At 37.7% G+C, this 13464-nt stretch overlaps 1 protein-coding gene across 2 annotated transcripts; it reads left to right on the top strand.

Annotated features, from left to right (window-relative positions):
* Nucleotides 1–891: 891 nt before the first annotated feature.
* LOC105841935 (uncharacterized) lies at nucleotides 892–13292 on the top strand. Of its 2 annotated transcripts, none has more exons than XM_062670929.1 (4): nucleotides 892–981; nucleotides 1952–2169; nucleotides 12179–12329; nucleotides 12707–13292. In XM_062670929.1, exons 1-4 carry the CDS (start codon nucleotides 919–921, stop codon nucleotides 12770–12772), a joined length of 498 nt encoding a protein of 165 aa, XP_062526913.1. In that variant the 5' UTR covers nucleotides 892–918; the 3' UTR covers nucleotides 12773–13292. The 2 variants fall into 2 exon arrangements, with proteins under 2 accessions (XP_062526913.1, XP_062526914.1); XM_062670930.1 differs by lacking the exon at nucleotides 1952–2169 and adding an exon at nucleotides 8178–8239 and having other exon boundaries at nucleotides 895–981.
* The last annotated feature ends 172 nt before the right edge of the window (nucleotides 13293–13464 follow it).

The following is a 13464-nucleotide window of genomic DNA, read 5'->3' as shown; positions in this document are numbered from 1 at the left end:
AACTGATATTTATCAAGGCGTATCGGTCTGACTGCTGATCTATCCTTATACGTTCCAGGAGGAACAGAGATGTCAAGAAGAGCAGAAGATGCAGTATGAATACGAGGAAGTGCAAGGTGAGATTTGGGTTGGGGTGCTAACAGGACTGACTCGGTAGGGCGATAGTCTGTACTGCTGTATCGAGGTTTGTGGGTTCGATTCCCAGAACGGTCAACAGTTTGTACGATGTACAAGTTTATTTGTTCTTTAGTTACCTATTTTAATGGTTTCCTAATCTCATAGTACAGGAAATCCAGGTTTGTTACCAGGCGTGACTTGATCCTCGTTATTATCATTACTTTAAGCATGCATAAGTATACGCGTTCAGGATATATTTGACTTTAGGTCACTTTAATTCGTAGCTTGTGCGTGCTCATATCCCACGTTATGGGGGGTCGGCATACCATATCCTCTCATCATGCTGCATAGGACCCGACGTCTACCCTCCTTTGGTCATATTTCCAGTAATACATCGATCGCAACGTGCCATAAGAAAGAACTTAGTTATCTGTTTCTTCTTTTCGTGTTTATTTTAAGTCACCTATTTTTGGTTCTATGATTTACAATCTATCATTATAATCTAGACTATAATCTAATCAACTAGAATATTCGAATACCATCAAAAATATCGCACTTTATTAACTTTTTTTTTTATATTTTACTAAACATTAACTTCTTTGTTACAATTAAGTCGATAACTTTTGAATGTAATTTGGTGAATTTTGAGACGCTGTTAAAATATAATGTGTGATAGAACTCCAACAAGAATCTTCGAAAGACAAAGAGCCGTCTCAAGTTGGAATAGAGGAGATGCTGCCCGTGATCCAAGAGGAGGTCCTGACACCAGTCGAAGCGACTCTCACTCGGGAGGAACTGGAGATGATGAAGAAAGAAGAGCAAGAGATGATAGAGGAACAGCTGAGGATCGAAAAACAGAAGAAGGTATGGACTCTATCTATCTATACTATAAAATGTCTACAACTGAAAAACGAGGACTTACAACTCATGTCTCAAGGTGGGTAGTGGCATTTACGTTGTTGATGTCCACGGGCCTTGGTGACCACAGAACACCAAGTGGGCTGCGAGCTCCTTCACCTATCTTATTTTTTATTGCTTGGATGGGTGGACGAGCACACAGTACTGGTGTTAAGTGGTTACTGGAGCCCATAGACATCTACAACGTAAATGCGCTACCCACCTTGAGATATAAGTTCTAAGGTCTCAGTATAGTTACAACGGCTGCCCCACCCTTCAAACCGAAACGCATTATTGCTTCACGGCGGAAATAAGCAGGGTGTTGTTACCTATCCGCGCGGACTCTCAAGAGGTCCTACCACCAGTAAGTCTATCTACATTAGCAACAGTAACTTTGATCAGTGCTCAATAATGAAGACCTATGCTAAGACCTAGACTCTTACTATCGGCCCATAGACGTCCACCCCTGGACATAAGCCTGCCCAAGTTTCACAACAAGGACTGGTCCTGCGCTACATCCAGCAAATTCCTGTGACCTCCGACAGGTCATCAGTTCTCGTGGTCCACCATTCTACACCTTGAAATATTTAGTAAGTAAGCTGGTGAAGAACCAGCAACGAACTTCTTCTAGATCCTATTCAATGAACAATTACCTTGGATGGGCTGTGAAGGTCCACTTTGAATTGAACCAAGACATGACTGTGGCATATTTTGTACTGAACTTACTCGTTCTATCGCAATAAGGTCTTGTTCCCTAATCTCCTCTTGTATATCTGACTCACAACCGTCCAACCGGCACTATTATGTCCAAGAATGTGTCTCAAGAATGCCTCTGTTAAGTCAATCACCGGTCCTGGGACCAGAGCAATTAATACGAATGTCGAGGAGACGTTCTCGCGAAACTCTTCGACGATAATTAGGGTATGATAAAACGTAGGCTCAAGAGCTGGAACACCAGTCGAGGCAGGTCAGACAGCATCCGACGCCGAGGGTCGGGAAACCGAAGCCGAAATTCGGCCCGCTCAACCCGGAGGATCGGCCTGTAGTTTTACCCGGCGGGAAGCGGTGGAGGGGTCCCAGGGATGTTTACAACGAGCGAGCTATCGAAGAGACCCTGAATGCTCAACTGGAAGTCATCCGGGGAAAAGCTATGGGGTATGGGATGTTTGTGATCAGTTCGAAAAGCTTCATGAAACTAATACAATGAAAAAGATTACGCGATTCGGAACGCGCAACAAAAGTGATAACTTAAATTAATCTAAGTTGAACTATTTAATATTCTCTTTAACTTGAGACGAAGCTTAGGTTATTACTTAAATTTTATTTATATGATAGTGTAAGGGAAACTGTAACATGAATTGATAAAGATATATAGATAGTTAGGAGTCACATACGTTCTCACTACCGCTGCCGTGTGCGTGAGAGAAAGAGACGCCAGACAGAATGGCGCCGTAACGCGTAACGAAGCGGTTAACCCTCCCATAAGAAGCCAAAGATCTGTAATCGGATTAGAGTGAAATACGCTCACTCACTACTCGAATAAGGGAGGGAGTGATAGCGATGTAATATCCGCCTAGAAATAGATTCTCATAGCTTTCTTCACATAGTATTGTGTAGTATCAACAAAACCACTTTTAAGCTATTGCATAGCTTTGAGCGCGGCGACCGAATCTAGAAATTCCGTAACGAAAATAAAACCTAACACCCCCACTCCACCTACCATGTAGCTCCCGTTCAACACGTTGCGACACGGGACTGCCGCGGTAAAGCTATTGCACAGTATTTTTTACCAACTTATGCAATTATAATTAGATAATAATAATTTAATATTAAAACAATAATAATAAAATAAAACCACGTTATCTTTATAAACATTAACAAAAGCAAAACATTAACTGTCCCCTTCACATTCATAAGGTAGACCGCGCGAGAGAGAGATGGGCAGACTTTTCATGATGCGCATGCAGTGCGACGTCACGCCGCGCGCTTAATCACAAATACTACACAAGCGCAACGTGTGAATGTGTTGAACGCGAGCTACATGGTAGGCGGAGTGGGGGGTGTTAGCTTTTATTTTCGTTACAGAATTTCTTGATTCGGTCGCGGCGCTCAAAGCCCGCGATAAAAGCTATGCAATAGCTTAAAAACGTGCCGTAAAAATAACTAAGCCGTAAAAATTGTTGATATAGAAACTTTATGATTAATATTTAATAAATAAATATGTAATAAGTAGGGTAGTATGTTTTTTCTTCATGTTGTTTCATAGATAAATAATACTAGATTGATAAGTGTAGTTAAATTAAATGATAGAGAATAGGGATAAAATCCAGCGAATATATTTTAACGTGGTCATACAGCTCATATTGTAGAATAAAAAAAAACGTGAGTTTGCGTGGTAATTAGCTCACAATATATGTTCAAGCGCTTTCTTTATTTATTTATTGCTAAGATGGGTGGACGAGCTCATGACCCACCCGATGTTAACGGGTTACCGGAGCCTGTAGACATCTACAACGTAAATGCCGCCATCCAACTTGAGATATGAGTTGTAGGCAACGGCTGCCCCGCCCTGCAAACCGAAACGCATTACTGCTTCACGGCAGAAATAGGCAAGGTGGTGGTACCTACCTGAACGGACGGAGAAGAGGTCCTACCACCAGCCTGAACACGTGGTCTTTGGACGTTTGACGTTTCACAATCGCACACTACTTGTCAAAAGACAAAAATATTCAGAGTGAGTTACAACTCATTTTAAACAATGAAAATTATCCTGACATCAAGCAAAATTGATTGCAAACTTCACTGCGGTTGGCATTGGCTGTAAATTATAAAAATTGCTGTAAACTTCGCTAAGATTTACTAAAGTTAAGGCCACATTGAAATATGTTGCGTGATACATTCGTCTGGTGTAGCGTTAACGCGATAACATTACGAAACTTCGTCTCAATAAGAGCACGTCTTCATTCAAAATGTGATTGTCGATTTGTATCAGATTGAAGAGAAATCTCTTTAACCGCGCCATTAGCACCCGCATTTGTTGTGGAAAAAAACGTTAAAGGAAATTTCTTTTCCCGCGCGTGCATATGAATATGGAGGATAGATGTAAGGAGCGCCATCTTGTATAGGGTACAAGTTGAAGTCCGCCTGTAAACAGTGAGTTGTTGTTGGAAGCCTCACCCAAATGGCGCTAGTGTAGCAAGTGGGAATGATGTGAATATAGCAGTTTTAAACAGACTGGAGTGTGTCCTATTGAAAAATTTCATATTTTACGTGATTTAAAATTAAAATGACAACTGTTTGCTTTATTATTATTTACGTAAGAAGTATTAGTTTCCTTCTTAATTGAATATTCTACTCTAATCATTTATGGCGCTGTTTTTAAAATCCTTCCACTTGCTACTGTGGCGCCATCTTAATTGGCTTTCTTTCAGCGGACACTTTTTAATACACTGAGATGGTGGTGCTTACTTCTATCCTCCATGGTACGAACGCTAGTCTTTATGTTATCATTGTCCGTTATTTAATTCATGTCATGTTCATAGGTTAACATACGAAAGTGATCTTCTAACATACGATAACAGGTTTGTCGTTGGATATAGCTTTTGTTGGATTGCAGACGTGATGAAAACATTAATGATTCTATCTCAGTGCACGCATCAGAAGCGCAAGGCGTTTGAGTCTATAGTTTTGAATCGCTCGGACAGCAAATTCGGATATTTATGCTAGATTAATTAACTCGCCATTTTGGTACAATAATTTCGGGTTAAAGATATTCTTTATTCTCAAAAGAATTACATAAATTCACTTAAATGAGAACATTAAAATAGTTACAATTAATTCAGATCGTGCAGTACATGACAATAATTTACAGTAACAACATGTGGTGCTATGACAATATATTTAACAAAAACTATAAAGATTATTTAATGAAATTAATGATTTAATGAAATCGTATCTTAAAATGGCGGATTAATGGACCTGTGGATGTATACGACAAATGGAAGATCTTCCACTGAGCGGGTGATATTGCTCGGTAGACAGACGGTCTGAATGTTGTTGTTCGGAATTTGTATATATGCAAGCTTATCTTGATAATGTCGTGAGCGGGATTCGGGCATCTGACAAATATCTTGCGCTGTATGATTACTACCCGCCGTAGCCCTTATGATCACAATAATAGAGTTGAACAACACCAAAAAGAAAAATATAGTAGGATTGGTAAGTACGGAACGTATGGAACGGGTCGTTAATATGTGAGTGAGAGAAAATGGAAAGAAAGGGAGAAGTAAATGACAGACAGAATGACAGAGAAAAAGGAAGATGGCAAAGACGGTTAAAAATGATCAAGGCGGAATAAAATTGCTAATTATTTTTTTATTATTGTTATAACAGAAGATTTTGGAACCGTGTGTATTTTATTTTATGCCCTGCGATCCCTATTCTACTTAAATGTAATTTAAAATTAACAAAATTAGACTTTTAAATAGCAATCCAAAGTGACAATTAATTTCATCTTGTTGTTATCGTGTCGATACCGGTCGAGATATTAGATTAGAGGGTAGTTATAAAACTGTTACGTCGTAAGCGGTCATTGACTCGCGGTCGAATGTTCCAGTTGAACGGATGGCTTGGAGTCGGTGGAAGAGTTCAAAGATTCCGACATACACAGACACTCATACGTAACGCGCTAATAAAAGCGGTATTAATTGACACGTACATAGAATCATTAATGTTTTCATTACGACTAATGTACATTTTTTAAACTTCCGTTTACAAATCTGTTTTGATGCGCTTTAAGATTTACAATGCATTTAACTTTTATGTGATGTGTGAATGTATAATGCCTATGATATTCTTTGTTTGTGATTAGCTTGAAGGTTCCATATAAGAAGCTGCAAGCACAGCCCTAGATGGGCGATGGCTAGAGAGGCGAAAGGCTATTCGCGACAATTCGCTTAACACGCGACATTTATCTTTGTAATTAAAGATTTTTTTTATTAGCATCTTCTTCACTCTCTCCGCCTTATCCCACTAGGTGAGGTCGGCATAGCGAATTTTTCTATTCCATTCTCCTCTATCAGCCGTCATCTCAAGACTCACTCCTCTCACTCATATCGTTATTCACACACTCCATCCCTGTCTTCTTCGGTCGCCTCTTCCTCCTCTACCTTGCACTACTATTTCCACACATCTCCTAGTCACATTCAACAGATCGATATTTTTAAATGAACTTCAATTATATTTACTCCATTTAAATAACTGAAGAAGTTTTGAAAAAAAGTTTAACTTAAAAAAAAATTAAATTTGAAATTAGTGCCGGAGTTCTTTTATTGTAAACAATGTTCCTTCATGTCGGCTTGTCAAGCTTGCAGCTACGTATATGGACGGCCTTATTCGATAAAAACAACGACACACGTCACGAATTATTGTTTCATTGTAAAATATATCATAAATTAAATGTTGCTAAAATAAAATTCGAACCTAACCCACAAGATTTAAAGTCGAGTTTAATGTTCGCGAGAAATATAATTTAATTTCGACGACTGATTTTAATAGTTTTCTAGAATGATCGCTTTGTACATTGGAAATTTGATTTGGACATTCAATCGGTCAACATAGGAATTTCGACTTTAACCACCGACAATTCAAGACTTAGATTCGCTTAAAATTTTCCCTTTCGTTTTTGAAGTTTCGTAAAAACAATAACAATATCGACGCTTGAAAGGCAAACGTGACTAAGCGACAATAATTGCTTTGTACATAAATGATAGGCAATAACCATATTCGATGCGCAAAAAAGATATATTTCTAGGTCTATTAAAATCATTTCAATCCTACAGCTAGATTCGTTAAAATAGAATTTTTTTCAGATATGTCTCTTGTATAATTTAAATTAATTTCAACTTTAAATTAGTCTACTGTAAAGTTCACGCATTGTCGCTTAGTCAGGTTAACCTTTCAAGCGTCGATATGCTTTTTTCTTATAAGCTTGCTATAGTTATTAATTTAAAAGAGAAAGAAAAGATTTTAGACAAATAAATGAGAAGAATGTAATCAAAGTCCTTAATTACATGGACCCATTTCAACTCTTTTAGTGCTGAGTTTATTTTCACTCATTCTGAAATAATTGCTAAAGGATTTTTTTGAAGAAAAAAAAGTACCTTAAAAATACTTTAACATAAAAAACACAATTAATGCTACTAAATTTCACAGCAAAATAATTTTAAATAGTTATTTACAAATGTTAATTGCCTTATTAAAAACGCGTTATATTTGCACGCGCTAAGCAATGTCCGTACAGGTTGATACAATATGATATCTATAATCGAACCGCGCAATAGTTGATATTCCGACGCTCCGCACTCTATACGTGCTAATTGAGAGTCGATCTATCGACGGCTCGCGATCTACGAATCAATATTAAATTGAAATATGAAGAATGCGTTAATGTTTAGTACGTTCTTTTTCGCGCCAATTTAAATGTCATTAAAACTGTCAAATGTTTATTTACAGGGTTTTGGTCTATGGTTTTGTTCGACCGAACGAGTCTGTATATAAAAACAAACATGTTAACAGTTAAACAGCTTAGCGCCTCCGAGCTAGTGAAATTTCTCTCTGTTTGTTACGGTTTTTACGAGGGAAAATGGTCTGAGGAATTGCTTGATAGGTTCCCTTCGACTTTATACCAGAGTATTAGGAACCACAATGCGTTTCCAGATTCCATTATTCGACCTGTCTCCGAAATTAGCTTGCTTGCACTGTTAACGCGATAAAGTCTATGCAGCGCAAATGAGATGGAAGTATGTACCTATATAGAGTACAAAGAATATTCTATCTCATTCTTTGGTAAGTTAAATACAATAGACGTATATGTTTGTCTTATTTCAGTGTTATTTTTTCGTTCCCTACATCCACCTCCAAATCACAATGTGTAAATTAAAGCTGTTGTACTCTTGAGGCTTCGACCTCATGTGGGTCATGTCTCAAGACCGGTGGCGGCAGTCATGTCATAATGTTCATATGGTTCATAAAAGTACAAAGCGCTTTCATAGATTAATATAGCATTAATAGAATTTAAAAAAAAAAAAAATGTTTAGAAACCTCATCACATTTTGTGTTTGTTTGTGTGTTTGAAAGTCCTTTTTTTTTCATTGTCCTATCAGATTGACGTCTGGAACGACATCTGGCCATGGGGAGACACAAAGGTACATCCCAGCCAACGTAGGTATGTAAAATACATTCCGCGCTAAATTATTAATTCGATAAGTCGCGAAGATGGCGGCATTACATCATGGTTTTCACACATAAAATCCATTATGAAAATACAATACAACATAACCGATCCACTACGAAAACACAAAACAATCCTATGAAAAGTTAATATTGCGTGAAAACAACAAAAAAACCAGGATTTTGATGTTTAATTGTTTACATAGTTAGCCATTTTGTTTTGGGTTATAACGGCAAATAAAAATTCTTATAAACAAACAAATGAAATTACTGCGAAACAATTCGTGAAATGTAGCTTAATATTTACAATAAATATTTTTGTGATGTTCACGTGGCTTCCAAGTAAATTATTTTACATAAATTACGTGTAACTAATTGAAACAAACATTATCATTAGCCAGTCTGATAATAGATGGCGCTAACAACTTTGTTTGCGTTAAACAATTAAAATACCTAAGTAATAATAAAAGTATTAAAGTCAATTATAACATAATTTATTATTAATAATTATGCTTATTAATATTTGAGTATTCTGACAGTCATTTGTGTTTGTAAACAATAAATTAAACATCAAAACATCTTCTGAAATATTTACACATCAAAACAGTATCTACTAAAATATTAATTAAAGTTTTTTTTTTTTTATTGCTTAGATGGGTGGACGAGCTCACAGCCCACCTGGTGTTAAGTGGTTACTGGAGCCCATAGACATCTACAACGTAAATGCGCCACCCACCATGAGATATAAGTTCTAAGGTCTCAGTATAGTTACAACGGCTACCCCACCCTTCGAACCGAAACGCATTACTGCTTCACGGCGGAAATAGGCGGGGTGGTGGTACCTACCCTTGCGGACTCCCAAGAGGTCCTACCACCAGTGATTACGCAAATTATAATTTTGCGGGTTTGATTTTTATTACACGATGTTATTCCTTCACCGTGGAAGTCAATCGTGAACATTTCTTGAGTACGTATTTCATTAGAAAAATTGGTACCCGCCTGCGGGATTCGAACAATGATGCATCGCTATACACGAATGCACCGGACGTAGAATAAAAGCTTCTTATTACTAATAACAATTTTATAATAACATAAACTAAACTAAACTGTAAGTAAATCGTGATTAATTACTGTTAATAATGGCGGTAATCGCTCATAAATACAGTTTAAACCTCTTTATTGTATTTATAACGTTATATTATGGGTTGGTACAAGTGAAGTGTCATAAGCTTGGGATGAGATGAGACAGTGTCAAGCTGTGAGCGGACATTACAGCTCTAGAATCAATCATCAGCGCAAGTGGCATATCGCGCGATATTAATGTAGCAGCCGTAGCGAAGAGTGCTGATTTCAACAGTTTAATATAATTACTTTCGTCGCCATTTTCGAAATGACGCCACTAGCTTTTTTATTTATTTATTTTTTATTGCCTTTGTAGGCAGACGAGCATACGGCCCACCTGATGGTGAGTGGTTACCGTCGCCCATGGACTTCAGCAATGCGACGTTGCACTAAGCGGTCGCTTTTAGGCGGACACATTTTCATACACATTATAGAGTATAGAGGTAAGGAGCGCCATCTTGTATAGGGGACAAGTTGAAGTGTGCCTGTACACAGTGAGTTGTTGTTGGAAGACTCACCGAAATAGTGCTAGTGTAGGAAGTGGGAATGATGTGAATATAGCAGCTTTAAACAGAGCGAAGTGTGTCGGGTTGAAGTGAAGTGTGCTATTTTATGGCGCTAATTTTAATATCCTTCCACTTGCTACTGTGGCGCCATCTTAATTGGCTCCCATTCAGTTTACACTTTCTATTAAACTGAGATGGTGCTTCTTACTTTTGCCCTCCAATATACATACCATAAACATTGAAGTTTAATGAATGCATAGATTACTTTCATTGATTCCAGAGAATCGAATTGTCACTTAGTCGATTTTCATAGTCTGCGTGACAGCCGCATAGGGATGTACAATAAAATAATTTATGTAAGTTTTACGCTTTTGTGTTTTAGCATGACGCTATAATTAAAAGCTTAAACGAAACTAGATAAAGTTTTGCAAAAGTTTTACAGTAGTGAGGGTCGACGTAGCTCATAGACATTAACAGTGACAATAGCAGAGCCAAGCTGCTTGCTACTGCGGAGTACTCAACCCTCGTCATAGCGTCGATAATTCGAGATGGGTACTTAATTCCAAAGCCAAATGGTGCATGACAAGAGAAATCTCTGGAAACGCAATGTGGATTAACATAGTGATTTTAATTAGTATGAATTAAGTTTACTCCAGTATTAAAATTAGTGCTGTAAATTTCAAGAATGTGTATGAAGTTTCCAGTATTTATATCGACTCTTTAGCGATCCAGAACAGAGCGAAAGTCCAATGTGAATGAAATCTTATAAAGTGATTTGATTAGTGTTTTCGAATAAGGAAATTAATTGTATTTCTCACCAAAACAAAATCATTAACAAAGAATTCGCTAATAGCTCGTCGCCCTTTGACTGGTGTGTAGGTCACCGGTGCCCTACGCGGCGCACTGAAGTAATCATGCCCATTACTGTCACTAAGGCTTCAGGTTGCCTAACTTTTGTTCGTTAATGTACGTTTTAGTCTTTAGGTCTCTTAGAAGCAGATTCATTCTCATTATCATTCGGATTCGTCTCTCTTAGAGTCTACTAGATATTCCCATGCCTTAGTAACAGAAATCATACTTCAGTGCGCCGCGTAGGGCACCGGTGACCTACATCGTAGTTAAAAGGTTAAACAAATAACTGAAGGAATCGTCTCGTTGTATCCGGACATTAGGGTTCGCGATTCCGATCCGGTAGTAGATTCATTCGCGAAGCAGCTGCTCTTGAGTTGTTAGGTCTCCTTCGGAGGCGCTTGGGCAGCTGTTAGCAAATCCCAACCCTCCTGGCTGAGCCTTTGCTCGCCCACCTGTCCAAAGGCCTCCGGACCACCAGTCATAAAAAAAGAGGGCTTGTTCAATCTTTTTTTGTCTCTTTTCCCTACCTATTCGTTGATAGTTTAGGGGCTATTTCAGCTACGCGCGGGCGGGGTTATTCAATGCGGTTAAAGAACGTACTAATTGTATACAAGTAATAAAGATATTAACATACTTCCATAGAGGAATGAATGTAAATAATTGTTTGCGATATGCGCTTGTTTCTACGTCAATCTTCCTCATTAATCTCATTATTCACAATTGTATAGTAAAAAAGTTGTTATATAGAACAATGTTAACTAACATTGTGCTGTTTTATGAAGACATTAACATTTCGTTTCACCAATAGGACCCGTGATGCAGGTTCGAATCTAAAAAGTTGGTTTTTTTCGATAACTATATTAGCTTTTTATTTTAATTTTAAAGCGCTTATAGTTAGCAGCTAATAAAAACGCTATTTCGTTTTAGCTTGATATGTTAGAGCTATTTTATTCATTGCCCTACAGAGATTGCAGGATAAACACAGGGCGGTGCCATAACTTGAATTTTATTATCTCAGACTTCATTACCTTTCAAACAGCCAACTTCAGATCTTACTCTGATACAATACTGTTCTGTCTTTCAGACTTTATAACTGAAATCTGCGGCCACTGTGTTTTTCTTAATTGACAAGCTTTAGATACTAAATATCGTGAAGAAATTAATACTAAAAAATCGTAAAGACCCTTTCAATAATAACTTTTATAATGTAGATAACCGAAAAAGCTTAAAAAGCTTCGTTAATTTTAACGTTTGATTTTGAACCGTTTGAAGTTTTAAACTTGAAGTTTATTCGTAAAGCGTTTCCATGTACGCAAAGAAGATGTAAAAGCTTTTTGTGTTCGAATCTCATCCATCGTTGTTCCCCTGCATCTACCCCTGGACCAATGATGAATTCCCCTATTACTCCGGTATGCTGTAATTAGTGTTATTAGCTATGCGTAAATCTTGATCAGGATCAACTTCATGAAATACGAGAAGCCACCCGTCTCCCTCGATCATCTCCAGCACTCGGAGGTATACAAGTTGATCCACGATGAAGAACAGACTCCCCTGAGGAGGGTGGAACTCCTCACTCCCGTAATCGCCGAAGAAGACTACAGAGAAGTAAGACTTTAATGTAAACATTACTTTAAGAACACTGCTTTTTATTTCATAAAGATGTAAATGACCTAACGATCAATTTGGTTTTAAGTCATTACCGGAGCCCATAGACATCTACAACGTAAATGCGCCACCCACCTTGAGATATGAGTTCCAAGTTCTCAGTATAGTTACAACGGCTGCCCCACCCTTCAAACTGAAACGCATTACTGCTTCACGGGAAAAATAAGGCAGGGCGGTGGTACCTACCCGTGCGGACTCACAAGACGTCCTAGCACCGGTAAAAAATGTAATTAAATTAAAATGTATTTAAAATATTCACTTATTAACCTACAACAGAGGTTCGCGAAAATAAATCGAGCTATTTATATTTTTCGCAGAGATGTCGCTCCAGAACGCCTAATATCATCAACCATGCGAAAATTCCACAGCAGTTACAGCCCTAATTATAAGTTCGTTATTAACGTAACATCACTAGTAGTTTTTAGAAATTAAAAATAAAATGTCAAATACATTAAGGCACGTCTACACTGATTACGCGTCGATCCTTTTTGAGACAACGTGCCTACCCGCGTTGTTTACACGGTAACGCGCAGTGTACAATGTTCTCATATCGATTCATACATTGCGCGGCGTATATAGTGACCTAAAAATTGTCGATCACACGCTACCCGATGAGTTTTGGATTCCAAATGAAGCTACGAATAGAATTTAAGTGATTTTGAAATTTGTGTGCCAATGTGGGTAGTTACTGATTTTTTGTCTGATAACGCAGCGATGACATGCCCCTTTATAAATTGAGGTAGTTTCACAACAGTAGAGAATCCGGTGTTCACTTGCCAGTTCTAGATGGAGATAACCTTCAATGTATTTTTCGTATTACTCGCTAAAAATGTTTTGTAAGCTTTTGTATTAATGTATTTTTATTTTTTTGTGGAAATGATAATAAATTATATGAAAACTTCACTATATTTTTTTTATAATTAACTTAAAACCCTTAAAGTTAGCACTGTTATACTCTGACAGTTTAAATTTTATGTTGACAACCATAGGCTTAACAGTTATTAAGACAGTTCGCTGTGTTGAGCCCATATAATATTGGATAATGGGACGAAGATCAAGTCGTGTGATATGTGAC

The sequence above is a fragment of the Bombyx mori genome, chromosome 11 (assembly GCF_030269925.1).
Source record: "Bombyx mori chromosome 11, ASM3026992v2".
Lineage (NCBI taxonomy): Eukaryota > Metazoa > Arthropoda > Insecta > Lepidoptera > Bombycidae > Bombyx > Bombyx mori.
The sequence above is the reverse complement of the archived record's forward strand: the minus strand, read 5'-3'. Positions and strand labels throughout refer to the sequence as shown.